The sequence below is a fragment of the Abramis brama genome, assembly GCF_963993115.1.
Source record: "Abramis brama genome assembly, chromosome: 19".
Taxonomy (NCBI): domain Eukaryota; kingdom Metazoa; phylum Chordata; class Actinopteri; order Cypriniformes; family Leuciscidae; genus Abramis; species Abramis brama.
The window spans coordinates 25578503-25593127 of NC_139981.1; the positions used below are offsets into that span (position 1 = coordinate 25578503).

The 14625-nt window shown below is 43.0% G+C and overlaps 1 protein-coding gene across 1 annotated transcript; it reads right to left on the bottom strand.

Annotated features, from left to right (window-relative positions):
- Window positions 1–5695: 5695 nt before the first annotated feature.
- LOC311069997 (uncharacterized protein) lies at window positions 5696–13447 on the bottom strand (the record flags this gene model as incomplete). The annotated part of the gene is made up of 9 exons (XM_084093629.1): window positions 5696–5939; window positions 6052–6167; window positions 6256–6347; window positions 6456–6517; window positions 6666–6797; window positions 7050–7097; window positions 7191–7222; window positions 7361–7460; window positions 13403–13447. 9 exons carry the CDS (start codon window positions 13445–13447, stop codon window positions 5697–5699), a joined length of 870 nt encoding a protein of 289 aa, XP_083949755.1. The 3' UTR covers window position 5696.
- Between the last annotated feature and the right edge of the window lie 1178 nt (window positions 13448–14625).

Consider the following 14625-nt stretch of genomic DNA (forward strand, 5'->3'; position numbering starts at 1 on the left):
AATCAGACGTCTCTAACAATTTCGGCCAATCACAACCACTATTTATTGGGCCACAGTCCGTTACACTGGCGCGAAATGTCAGAGAAGATGGCGAACGTCAAGGCAGCAGGAGCTAGCGCTCCACCAAGAGTAAGTATAACTTGTTGAATTTGATAACATGCATGAACTATTAATGATTAAATGCAGTTTAGTGCTGACGTTTGTTCAGTAAGTTGGATAAATACTTAATCCATCTTCAGTAATTTTGGCTCACATGTTATAAAGTTTAACTTTATAACATGAGAGTCAAAATGAGTGTGCTGCCGGTGGCTTAACTACAAGATGCTGCAGCCAGCTAACTTTATACAACATGACATTAAAATATTAAAATATATGATATCCCCTTGTCTGTCTTGCAATGACACAGAAACGTTTCAGAACGCTGGCCCCTCCTTGATGCCATGATTGACAGGGAGGGGTCGTAATCGGCAAGGAATGCTTTTTACATTTGAATTTTTAAACTACAATCGCGGGTTTTTTTCTAAAATGCAAACTCAAGTGTTTTGTTTGCAAGTGAAAATGTATTTAAGAATGTTGTGTAATGTGTTTTTGTCTTTGCTCCAGAAAAAAAAAAACATTTAGAAAGTTCTGATGACAAAACAGACATTGAGATGAAGCGACAATATGACAAAGCAAAAGTAAGTATTTACCGTAATATTGCGCAACAAATGATTTTTTAAAATATAATTTCCCTAATGTTGATGATTTTGCAGTCCTACGATGAAATGTCCTCTTAAAGATTATTACAGAGATATTACAAATTGGAAGATCTATGGTATTGTTTAAATGTCAGTGGTTTGTAGACTTAACGTACAGATGTCCTGTTGGCCCTTTGCTGTTTTGTACGTTGTTTATAACTGAGTTTTTATTTGGTTCAGAGACAAAAAAAAGGTTGCAAAGGAGAGGATCCTCACTCAGTTGAAGGATACACTGAGGAAACCACTCCACTCCATGCAGAACCAATCCATTACATAGTGAGGAGGAAGTTGAATCTGAAACGGTGGACACAAATGTGGATTTGTTCGATTACCCAGAGAATTCTCAACCAACCGTATGTCGTTTCAGACCATACACAAAACAACAAAAACATTTGGACTGTGTTATAGTTATTCTAATGTATTTTTAAGCATAATCTTTCAGCAGGTTCTCCAAAGCGTTTTTTTGCAAGTAGAACATTACCATGCAAATCCTTTTTATTTGAAAATTTATTTATTATTTTAAATATAGGACACCTCAGGGGCTACTGAGGCAAGTGGAGAGAGCGTGGAACAGCCATTATCTGTCAGTGGTCAAGTGGTGAAAGCTTTGAAAGGTACAGTATAAAATACCTGAAATGAGTTCTGCTACGGGAGGCTATGTGGATAATTCTGTCTTATATACTATATATACAATATTACATTTGTGATTGTAATCTTCTATTGACCTGCTTTGTATTTAAAGCAGTGTGTAAAAAGTGGTGGTACCGTATTTCAGTTTTATACAGGGAAAGATTCTGAGCATTAGGAATTAATAGTAACAACAATCTTTGTAAGCATTTTAAGCAGGCACCTTTCTTCATAACTTTTTTGATAGAAATATACTCCTGACACCTCTAGAAGGTTCAACTGTGGCATTTGGCATCCTGTTCCCACCCCACTTACGATGTGTTTTGACACTTATTACCTGGGGTGGGCATAAGTGGTACACAGGTTCGCATGTGTGCCCAAAAGAAAAAAAAGTTCTGCACATTTGCATATTGACATGATTGACAGCTGTTAATGCACAATCACTATTTTAGATCAACAAACTGTACTGTATAATATTTCTATTCAAACTGAAAGCATAAATCTGTCTGTTGTTTGTGTAGTATATGCAGTGTGAGTAACAAACCAAATCTCCAGGTTGTAATATGAGAACCAGGCTGAGAAACTTCTTCTACTGTAGTTATTACAGATTATAGGGTAAGATCCCAGTAATTCCATGGAAATAAAAAGGCTACCTTTTACAGTACAGTTACAATTTACTTACCGAGTAAATTGTCATGTTTTCCTTGGTAACGTTGCAGGACATACGAGGTAAAAAAAATTGTGACTATATGGAAAAGGGAATGATCAAGTTATATGGTACAATTCTGGTAATACCATGGAAATAAACAAGGCTTCATTTTACAGTACAGTTGCACTTTACTTACTGAGTAAATTGTCATGTTTTCCTTGGTAACGTTGCAGGACATATGAGGTAAAAAAAAAAAAAAAAAATGTGACTATGGAAAAGGGATTGATATGGTACAATTCCGGTAATACCATGGAAATAAAAAGGCTTCCTTTTACAGTACAGTTTCACTTTACTTACCGAGTAAATTGTCATGTTTTCCTTGGTAACGTTTCAGGACATATGAGGTAAAAAGTTGTGACTATATGGAAAAGGGAATGATCAAGTTATATGGTACAATTCCGGTAATACCATGGAAATAAACAAGGCTTCATTTTACAGTACAGTTGCACTTTACTTACTGAGTAAATTGTAAAAACATCGCCCAGCCTGCAGCTCTACAAATGTCTGTTAGCGAGGCGCCATGCGCTAGAGCCCAAGAGGATGCCACACTCCGAGTGGAGTGGGCCGTTTTGGCCCAAGAGGATGCCACACTCCGAGTGGAGTGGGCCGTTTTGGCATACCAGCATGGTCGACCTTGCTGCTGGTATGCCAAAACAATGGCGTCCACTATCCAGTGGGACAACCTTTGCTTGGAGAGAGCCTTTCCCTTCAGCTTCCCACCATAACACACAAAGAGATGGTCTGAGGTCCTGAAACACCGCGTTCTGTCACGTAAGCACGGAGGGCGCGTACTGGACAGAGCAGTGACAAGGCTGGGTCTGCCTCCTCCAAGGGCAGCGCTTGCAGGTTCACCACCTGGTCTCGAAATGTGTGGTGGGAACCTTGGGCACATATCCAGGCCGGGGTCTCAGGATCACGTGAGAGTTAGCTGGCCCGAATTCCAGGCACTAGGTCCCTGTGTTCGCAAACCTGATCTCGAGAGTGAACTAGGATCAGCCAGTCGTCGAGATAGTTCAGGATGCAAACCCCGTGTTCCCGGAGGGGAACAAGGGCTGCCTCAACGACTTTTGTGAAGACGCGAGGAGACAGGGCTAGCCCGAATGGGAGAACCGCGTACTGGTATGCCCGCCCCTCGAAAGCAAACCGTAGGAACGGTCTGTGTCGAGGTAAGATGGAGACATGGAAGTAGGCGTCCTTCAGGTCATTCGCTGCAAACCAATCCTGCGGCCGCACGCACTGGAGGATGCGTTTGGCCGTGAGCATCTTGAACGGCAGCCTGTGAAGGGAGCGGTTCAAGACGCGCAGGTCGAGGATTGGCCGTAACCCACCGGATTTCTTCGGTACAATGAAGTAAGGGCTGTAGAAGCCGGACTTCATTTCGGCTGGAGGGACAGTCTCGATCGCACCCTTCGCCAGTAGGGTGGCGACCTCCGCTCTCATGACAGGGGCATTGCCACCGACCATAGTGAAGCAGACTCCCCTGAAGCGGGGAGGAGACCGCGCGAACTGAATCACGTAGCCGAGCCTGATGGTTCTCGCGACCCAGCGGGACAGTCTGGGGAGCTCTAGCCAGGCTCCCAGAAACTGAGCCAGCGGGGTCATTCGAACCACAGACGTACCGTCGGTGGTGCAGCGAGGCGGAATGACCGGCCCAGGCGAGGGTGGCATAGCGGCCCTGTGCGGGGGCACGGTCATTAGCCGCGTCCTGCCAGAGGAGGCCAGGGGAGGACCAGCGTCCCGTGGGGGCGTGCTCTGGCAGGGGTCTGGCGACAGAGGGGGATGAGAGGAGTGTGGCCCGTGGGCGGCGCGTGCTGTCATCCACAGCCTCTTGGGGCTCAGAGAAAGAACATCAGTTCTTTTTGAACGAGATTCTCCCCCAGCCCTCCACCGGGGGAAGGAGTGGTCCTGCTACCAGCTCCTGAAAGAACTGAGCCCTAACTCCAAGCTGCCCGTCTCAGGAATGCTGCTTAGCCAGGTGTTAGCCGGCTAAGGGGCAGAGACAGGCGGTGCCAGCCTCCAGCGACCTCCTCGTGCTCGGGCCGTTGAAGGCTCGAGGGGAGGAGCCGCATGGAGGCGGTGTCGGCGGGAAGCAGACTAAGGAGACCACACGGACGGATGACCGTCAGTGCAGAAGCCTCAGTCCGCTTCTGGAGTGATCGAAGACTGTTGTGCGCAGTCCTCAACCACACCGCCGACCAAGCTGCCCGTCTCAAGAGTGCTGCTTAGGCTGGCGTGGCAGTCTAAGGGGCGGAGACGGGCAGCGCCGCCCTCCTGTGGCCTCCTCCTGCTCAGGGCCGGTGAAGGCCCGAGGGGAGGAGCCGCATGGAGGTGGCCTTGGCGGGAAGCAGACTAAGGAGACCACACAGATGGATGAGCATCAGTGCAGACGAACCTGAGTCTGCTTCTGGTGGCCGAAGCCACCCCGCCGAAGAGCCCAGCCTGGGACATGGGGGAGCTGAGAAAATGAATTCTCAGACCCCCTCACATCAACCTGGCTAAGCCCATGTCTGGACCACTCTAGTGGACACCACCTGGCCCAGGATCACGCAGGTACCGATGTCGCCCGAGAGCGAGGTCAGTAGTGTGCGCGGCGGAACGACCAGGCCAGGCATGGGAGGCATAGCGTCCCAGCAAGGGGGCGTGGTCGAGTTTCTGCATTCTGTCAGTGTTGGCCAGGGAAGGACTAGCGTTCCACTGCGGCCGGTTCTGACAGAACTCCTGAGTCAGCACTGCCTCGAAGGCGAAGGCGACACACAGGACTGCATGCTTGTCACTGCATGAAAAGAGGTGTATCCAGACCAGTATACTCCTGTATACACTGCTGAAATTTGGAAGAATTCAGGAGTATACTGGCCGGATAGCTGAAATTCCATGGGTCTGTATATATCCGTATACATCCAAAATGATACCAAATCGGATGTATGTTGTGGACGTATACTTCCGTGCTACAGCCATTTGTTGCCATGGCAAGTAATCCCATCAAAGGTTTTTTCAAGAGAACATTTTCACACCTTTGTGCACCTTTCGGCCTTCCCCCTATTGGTCCTTTTCTTTTAAAACCACTCCTATTACCCAGACCACTATTGGAGGACAGGACACATTGAAAACCCAGGAAAGTGATTTGATTGGTTACTTTTAGAACATAGCCCACCCTAGGCCTTATCGCACAGTGATTTGATTGGTTATAGGCCAGCTATGCAGATATTGCTCAGTATACACTAAACCCCCCTTACCCCAATTTTAATACATTCAAATATAATTTTAAAAATACACAAAGAACAATGAGAAAGTCTGACATTTTTATTAAGGTAAATAAAACATTCCAAAGAGCATTATAAACAAGCATTAAAAAGGAATGGGGGAACAAAAATATTTGAAGGGATGAAAATGTAAAGGAACAAAAACAAATATAACATGAACATTCCAAAGAACATTATAAACATACATTAAAATGAATGGGGAAAAAGAAATGTGAACAAAGGTGTAAAGGAATAAAATACAAAACGTGGAGATAAGCAACATGCACATCAAAAAGGAACAAATATACAAAGTATACAATATAAAACGAGATCAATAAATAAGAAATATAGAAATTAAAGTGTATATAAAATATATGTAAATATTCATTTTTTCAAACTGCCATGATATGGTGGTGTGACGTAGTGTGGGTCAGCCTCTAGTCTGGTTTGTAGTTCCTGGCAGAGAGCAGATAACTCTGTGGTTCTGTTTGGTGGAGACCTCACCATCCACACTGGCCTTCCATCAACAATAGCATCATCTTCATCAGACATCAGTTCTATTGTTGCAGTCTTCCCCAGTTCCCTTTCTGTGTTGGTTTGTACAACACTGGACCTGGTCTCCAGCAACTGCAAAACATGACAGTAATTTAACCACTAAAACACAGAGAGGAGGACAGTTACATTCTGAAAAAAAAAAAAAAAAAAAAAAAAAAACTGCTTAACCAGTTTCTTAACTTACCCGTCTCTTTCGTTGACGGTTCTTTGCAATGTTCCTCATAGTGTTTCTTTTCTGGGCCTTTTCAGGCTGAGCCAAATAATACTTCCTCCGCAAAGTCTCAAAATACGTCTTGCACCCTGTTAAATAAATCATAAATAAATGAAATGCCAATAAAACTAAGTAAAACAGAGGACATTAAAATGATTACAACATCTTTAAGATTACCTTTTGCACATTCAGGGTCAACGTCTGTAAAAGTTGTCCTTAATTCTTCGAAGAGGTAAGTGGTCACAGCCAGGTTATGTGATGAATTTATTCTGGGGGAAAAAGTTGCAGGCATCATTAATGAAATTCAGTTTTGGTATTTCAAATCCATATAGTAGTAGATTAAACTAACATTTACAGTATACAATACGCAGTCTTACCCGGTTTGTGGATCGTATTTGTGTGGGTTGTTCTCTGAATTATGGAGGCGCCTTACAGATTCCTGTAAAGTTTGAAATTAAAAAGCGTTTAAGTGGATTCACAATCTGCAAGAACCACAAAACTTTTTCAGTTTGAATAAGTTGGCCATCACAGTAAACATAAGAGACAAAACATATCCGTTCATAAAACTTTAAGATGTCACGCAGCGCCTCTGATATCTTTCCGGTTCGTGCCGCCTTCTGCCTATACAAGGCCACCAGTGCAGGTGTATGTTGGTCAAGCACAGCATAGAACTGGTTCCGTATGTTGACGTTTGTGATGCGTTGGAACTCAGCACAAAGCTACAAAAACAAAAACAAACAAAAATAATTATATAAAAAGACTAATACTCGATTTGCAACAGAAAACACATTTGTGATGCAACATGTTCTGTTAAAATACATTGTTGAGCAACATGGTCACATGCAAAGTGATAGTCCTTACACACAGTGAATAGTGGCATTTGCTGTTCCATTTGAATGTGATGCATATTAAAAATTTGGCATAGAAATATGTGTGAAGAGTGGCAGAAAAGAGAAGTGAGTCTGTTTTACCTGTGATTCAATCTGCAGAGCCGGCCATTTCCCCAAGAAGTCCTTCACCTGCACAGATGAAACAATCAATATGAAACCAGTCAAATTATGCAATCAACCTCTTTAATGACAAATTAATGATACAAAGTGAATGTAACTTACCGATAAAGTTGCTCTCTGGTGACAATGTAGGTCTGCACATGCACACAAAAACAGACAACAAGATATTTAATTTTTAAGAGACTTTTGATTGATGCTAATGAATTAGGCTCCAAATAAAAGAAATGGTGAAAAATAGTTAACGTTACAGCCCAAATTAACATTTGAGTCACCTTGATTTTGGGGGATGCTCACTGCACTCCTTCCACTTAAACCTATAATGAAAAGACGTTTGTAAAGGTTTAATAAAAACTTGCATAGTTCATTCAGTAACTTATGTCCATAACCTTAACTTTGTTTGAGTAAAAGTTAATGTAACTGCTAACGTTAGCCACTAGCTCATTTGGGTGCATGTAGGAATAACATCACATTGAACTTACCAGAGCTTGGCACTTAAAGGTCCCATGACATGCTACTTTTTGTAGGCTTTAATATAGGCCTTAGTGGTCCCTAGTACTGTATCTGAAATCTCTTTCCAAAAATTCAGCCTCAGTGCAGAATTATAGCCAGTCCCAGAATGAGCTTCCTTCAGACGGGCCGTTTCGGTGTCTGTAGCTTTAAATGTTAATGAGGAGGAGAAAGGCAGCACAAGGTGGAGGGTGGGTGTGGCCTTGACCATCTTGCGGCAACGGTACCATGCATGTTTACATTGGATATATTGCAATGGCACGAAGACACGCAGTCGTTCAAGCATTTCAGTTTGACCCAGAATCTGATCCAGATGGAGAAGCAACGGATGAAGAAGTTGCAACTCAGCGGCTCCAGCAGGACGTTTCCGAATGGTTAGTTTAAAATATTATGTCTGGATACGGTACTTTATTCGGATGGTTTACAGTTATTATCATGTAGCTAAAGCTAACCTACTGTTGCCTTTTCATGAGAGATCTGTAACGTCTGTAATTTATCTTATTACAATTACATCAAGCTCTGCGATCTTGAAATGCGGATATCACGCGCGCCATATAACCAACAGGAAAACGGTTATCCAAATAACAAAGAAGTGTACAACACTCGCGTTACAGTGTGTGTATTCACACACATACTTGATGCTGTCTACCTTTACATTAGCGCAAGTAACTGCATAGCTAATGTTACAGCCACATTCTATGTGTAACAAGCTAGGTAACCATAAACAGTAAAGCAACACTTATATCATTAGTTGACTTACTTGTCCGAGGTGTGTAACGTTAGCTGAGCCAAAGAGAGTTGGTACTGATCCAGACTTTAGTTTCAGGCATTCAGCAAGCCCAGGTCTGTATTGACCCTTCGGTGTACATCCAGTTATTGAGCAATTAATATGCTTCGCTCGCTCAAAAGCCATGATATCTCTCGTGGACAAACTAAAATCGCGCGCGTGCGCGTTCTACTTCCTAGCTCATTTTCTCATGGGCGGAAAATATTCTCTGGGCGGGCAAAGCAGAGAAAGGGGAGGTGACATTTCCTCCTTATAACGTCATGAGGAGATTCAAGATCAGCGCAGTTGAGCTTCCATTTTCTCAAAGGCAGAGAAAGATAGCAAAAGCTCGATTTACACCGATTAAAATTTCTAGAAACTTGGGGACCATATACAGGCTAGGGGAACTCATATTAATGTTAAAAAACCTCAGAAAGTGAAAATTTCATGTCATGGGACCTTTAACACAAACAGCAGCAACACACTCAAAAACAGAAGGACTATCGCTTGCTGAAAAGAGTTATTGACTAACGTTAACATTATTGCCCTGCCACGACATTAACAGTAACGTTACCCAGGATATTCTGTCACTAGCAGGCGGACTGACGGCAATCACGCCCGCGGCACCACGCTTGCAACTTAAAAATAGCCTCGTCTAACAGTCAAAAATCACGTGTAATATGATATTCGTACAATATTACAACAAGCAAAGTAGTTTTGAAGTGTTTTGGTTTACTTACAAGTTGTTTCATGCTTGATACCACGTCGCTCGAGAGGGTAGCCATCTTGGATAGATTTTTCAGGTAACGTCAGTTAGGGCCGCACGTCATGACGTCATATCACGTGATCGACAGTACACTTAGTGAGTGTGTACACTTAGAATAGTGAGTGAACCTGCGGTGTTCACTCAGAAATGCTGAGGCACACAAACATAAAAATACATATTTGTTCATAGACATTAATAGTTTAAAGGTGTATTAACTCAGCAAGACATTTTAACTGTAGTGACCTCAGTCTTTATAAGCTAGTAGTGCTGTTCGGGCACAGTGTGACGAGACGAGTGAGCCTGCTTGCGCACCTCAATTCAGTGGAGTAGAAAAGCTCAGGTTCCTTCTAACGTTACCTTTTTAATAAATATCAAGTCCCCTTTATTTATACAGCGTTTCAAATCAGCTTTACAGAGATAACAGGAAGATAATGCAACAAAGTTGTTTCCAGAAGAAAATAGCGTCACAAGTCCAGCTTAAGTAGGCTCAGTGGTGATTAATGTTTTTAAAAAAATAAATAAATAAATAAAATAATTAGCGCTACTTTGGAAAAAAACGTGATGTCATTGTCCATCTCAGTTCAGATCTCATATAATGGTGTCAATGCATTTTGCAATGCGATTTGTAAAACTTCACAATAAAATGTGATATTCTGAAATGTTTGGCTCATTTTCCTTTATTTGTTCTATTCATTTCTACCAGAAAGACTCGGGAGATAAAGTGATGTAACAAAGCATATATTTATTGACAGCCCGGCAAGCATTGTAAAGTTCTTTGGCGTAGGCCCCGTCCATAGCTCGTAATCCGAGGGTAGCGGATCTGCATCTCCTGCCTGAAGACGAAGGCAGGGGCGCAGCCGACCCCCTTAGAACGTATGGACAGGACCATCCTGGTGGTGCTGGGGAGGGTGGAGGTTGTTGTCGCGTCGGCATCTGCGAACTCAAACATGTGTAAGTACCTATCTTTTATACAGAAAGTATAAAGACGTGATTGGATAGAGATGAAGGTAATAAGTGACGTAGTGATTGAGTCTTCCTGGCAGAACTTAGCTAAAGCTTCCATTTCCTTTGTTTATTTAATTAAATATTCAGATGTTTTTGTCACTGTATGTTCAGACAGGGTGTTTATTTTAGTCTTTAGTCTGTTTTAATATATATATATATATAAAAAAAAATATTTAAGACAACTTTCTTCATGCAGTTGTTTTAAGGCCCTGACACAGGCGACTTGAACCAACAGGCTTTAGTCATTGCTAGTTCTTTGACGTTGTTTTTTTGTTTCAGGACCTTAATTTATTTATTTCTGAATTCTCAATCCTGAAGTCCTCCCCTGCCACCCCTCCCTCTGAGAACACCCAGCACCTTTAGTGTCAGTCATTAACATATGAAAGGTCTTCACACCTAACAGTTGTCAGTCCTCTCACACCCAGCAGTGTTTCAGCTGTATATGTCCGTGAAATTTCACGGATTCCTGTATATGTCCGCATATGTGAGGTTTCCGGGTTTGTCTGGAAATATACTGTTCCGTGTTACTCTGAACCGCTTTCTCCCACATACATCCGGCAAACATCAAATTACACAGGAGTTTACCATGCCCGGATATTGCCGGATTTGAGTCTTTTCATGCAGTGTGTGTCACAATAGTGACAGAGAACGTACAGACCAAGATCGCCTCACGATCAAGGGCAGCGAAGGCGGAGGACGCGTGGCCACGGGCCGGAAGCGTCCTGATGCACATCCGGGAAAGCCTACAGCGCTCGGGGGAGGGCGGCGCCACTCCAACCGATGCTTTCAGCTGCCCGGGAAAGCATGGCCATCAGCTCTGGATCTGACTCGACTAACGCCGACACTCCTGAGGGAGGCAACATAGTCGAATCCTCATTTCCAGAGGAATCAAGCCCGCCTTGTGATGCTGTGAGTGACATGACACCATCTGCTGGAGCCCCGAATGAAACACTGGGTCCCCGAGAGGAACCAGGCACACACGGAAGCCCCACGGTTTGCGATGTGGAGGGGGGCTTTTTTTTTATTTTTATTTTTTTTATTGTACCACACTGTAACCCTCAGATCACCCTGTACATCTCTTGTCTATTACCACCCACTGCTACTTACACCAACGACGTAAATAAGCGCAGTTACAATAGCTTAATATGTGGGAGAGTGTTGCTATAGAGAGTGACAATGTTGTATTGCAATAGGTAGCAATTCAAAGTCAATAACAAATCAAAACTAGTTATCACATCCTTTGTAATTGAAAAGGTTTAATGACAAAATATGGTTATGGTTACACTTAAAATAGTTACAAAATAGATGTATGATAATGTCCGATTACCTATGGCAGTTTTTTTTTTTTTTTTTTTTTGATAACTTATACCATTAATTGTACCCAGCATATGTAAAATGTTACCTGAGAGAGAGAGAGAGAGATAGAGAGAAGAGGAGGTAAAGAGAGAGAGCCCAAAGAATGGGAGCCAGAGAATCAAAAGAGGAGAGAGCCCCAAGAAAGGGACCCAGAGAGGCAGAGCAACAGTTTAAATCTTGTTTTATCCTTTCCCTGACCATGTGACTTTGACCCAAATGTGGGACGTCATCTAATAAACTGACCAATCATATAATTACAACTTCCCCCATTGTACTAAAGGTGTGACAATTCATAGACCCCTGATGTACACACATGTTGGCCTACAGGCCTTGATCACTATCAGCCCCTCTGTGCCTTTGGGAACTCCGAATGGTCCTTGTGGTAGAAAGAGTGGGTGGAAAACAGTAAAGCAAATGTCTTTGTTGATTTCAAATATCTTGGATTATTTTCAAACCTACATAAATGTTTCATATTTTCAAGCTAGTTAACAAAAGTACAAGCACACCTACATGTACTAAAGTATTTAAAGGTCCCGTATTATGCCCCTTTTCACAAGATGTAAAATACGTCTCTGATGTCCCCAGAGTGTGTATGTGAAGTTTTAGCTCAAAATACCCAACAGATCATTTTTTACAGCATGTTTAAATTGTCATTTTTTGGGGCTCAGAAAAACGCGCTGTTTTAGTGTGTGCCCTTTAAATGCAAATAAGCTGCTGCTGGACGACACAAGGGGCGGAGCTTCATGAGCTCGCGCTCAGTCTCTCAGGACAATTTCACCTCACGGAATGATGATAATATCACAAACTCTCAGTAACGGTGTTCATTTCGAGTCGGACAATAATGCCTACAGAGTCAGAGTGCTGTATAGAGATGGAACAGGTATAGTTTAGTAGTTTAATTACGGTTATAACGTATTTGTCATCTGCTTGTATGTATCCATTATTAATAGCCTACAAGTCTGCTGTTTCGGACCAGGTCCGAATGATGATCAAACATATACTGATGAGTTTAATAAAGTTTATTGTACATTACACAAAAGATGAAGCGTCAGTTTTACTTCAGAAAATCACTGTAAGAGCTGAGTAAACACAGTAGCCTAAGTTATAAGAAGTGCGCAAGTACATAAACGAATTTCGGTAGAGTTGAGGGAGCATTTTCTTTAAAAACAAAATAATTCCACCTCGTCTACAGCGGCTGCCTCAGATTTCGGGAGTAAATAGAGAGAGCTATGTGGATTAATACATCCAGCCACACAACACCTACAACAAGGAGACATTCTCATCAGGTGATTTGACTCGGGATGAAAATAACAGCGTCTCGACGACATGGCGACAAACACACTCTACAAACGCAAGTCGTCTCTTCCTCTTCTCCGTGGGAGCGCAACAAGACCACGCCCCCTTTTTTGTGTATTCCTGTGGGCGGAGGTTAGTCAAAAAACTGTTCTAGTGAAGTCATTAAAGAAGGAAGTAGAGGGATGTAGTCCAAATCGGCCGTTCGCTGTAGGCGTCTTCTGTTAAATAAAATATCTCGCTTGGCATTGAACTTTGAGCTTTATAATTTTACAGATATTATTTATACTCTAACAATAACATTACACACTAACTAAAGTTTGAAACATGGGATCACGAAGAACGGGACCTTTAATCAAGAGACTATCACTGTGCTGAGGAATGCACAGCCATTACTTTTAAAATTTAGTAATCATAGTCTTAAAGGTGCATTGCGCAACATTTCATGTTAAAAATACCGTTTTTTCTAACCCATACATGCTTAAACAATTGCCTGATGGGCTGAATGAGCCCTTCTCTGATCACTGCGATTGCCTCTATAATCCTGTACAGTAAAATAAATAAGAGGGATTCGGGACGGAATTTGAGACTGGGCGTGACGTCATGCGCGTTCACGCTCACCTGGTAATGTCTGGCAGGTTTGTGTATTCGCCGCGACGCCGCCATTCTCCGTATCAGCGAAGACAACTCGAGCGACAAAACTTTAGTCAACTTTCGACAAAAGTAAAAGATGGATTCAAAGAGTCACTCAATGTCACTGAAAAAAGCACGGACACAGTTCTACTCAAACATCATCAGTAAAAATCAGGGAAACTCCAAGCAGCTTTTCTCTACCATAAACCATCTCACCAAGCCACAAACTATCTCACACAATGACACATCAGAAGAGAAATGCAACAGCTTCATCACTTTATTCAGGAAAAAAGTTGAGACCATCCGCTCTCTCCTCTCCAGCACCCCTGCTCTGTCTGTCCCCACTGCCGACCCACAGCCTGGGACTTTCCAGCCTCTTTGTTGTTTTTCTGAAATCTCTAAGCAACAAGTTGAGGACATCATCAGCAGGATGAAAGCTTCCACCTGTACGCTGGACCCTTTTCCCACAGCCCTGGTGAAAACACACATCAGCTCTCTTAGTCCCTTAATAACCAAAGTCATCAACCATTCTCTACACACTGGTCATGTTCCATCTGCTCTTAAAACTGCTGTTATCAAACCCCTTCTAAAAAAACCCACTTCAGACCCTTAAGTTCTTGCAAACTATAGGCCTATTTCCAACCTTCCATTCTTGTCCAAGGTTCTAGAAAAAGTTGTTGCTGCCCATCTTCAGAATCATCTAAATTCAAATTCCCTTTTTGAAAAATTTCAGTCCGGTTTCCGTTCCGCTCACAGTTCCGAAACAGCCCTGATCAGGGTCACAAATGACCTGTTGATGGCGGCTGACACCGGCACACCATCGCTCCTCATCCTACTTGGATCTATCTGCAGCTTTTGACACGGTTGATCACAATATCCTCCTTCAGCGCCTCCATCATACTATCCGACTCTCTGACACTGCTTTGAGCTGGTTCCAGTCCTACCTGTCTGGAAGAACAGAGTATGTTTCCTTGGGAGGTGTAAAGTCTCAGACGCATACAGTCACTTGTGGTGTCCCTCAAGGGCCGGTTCTCGGCCCGATTCTGTTCACCATCTATACTCTTCCCCTTGGCCACATAATCAACAGGCATGGAATATCATTTCATTGCTATGCCGATGACACTCAGCTGTATATAAAAACCAACATCATCCCATCTACAGCCACTCTGTCATCATTGAGCTCCTGCCTTGAGGAGATTGAGGCATGGATG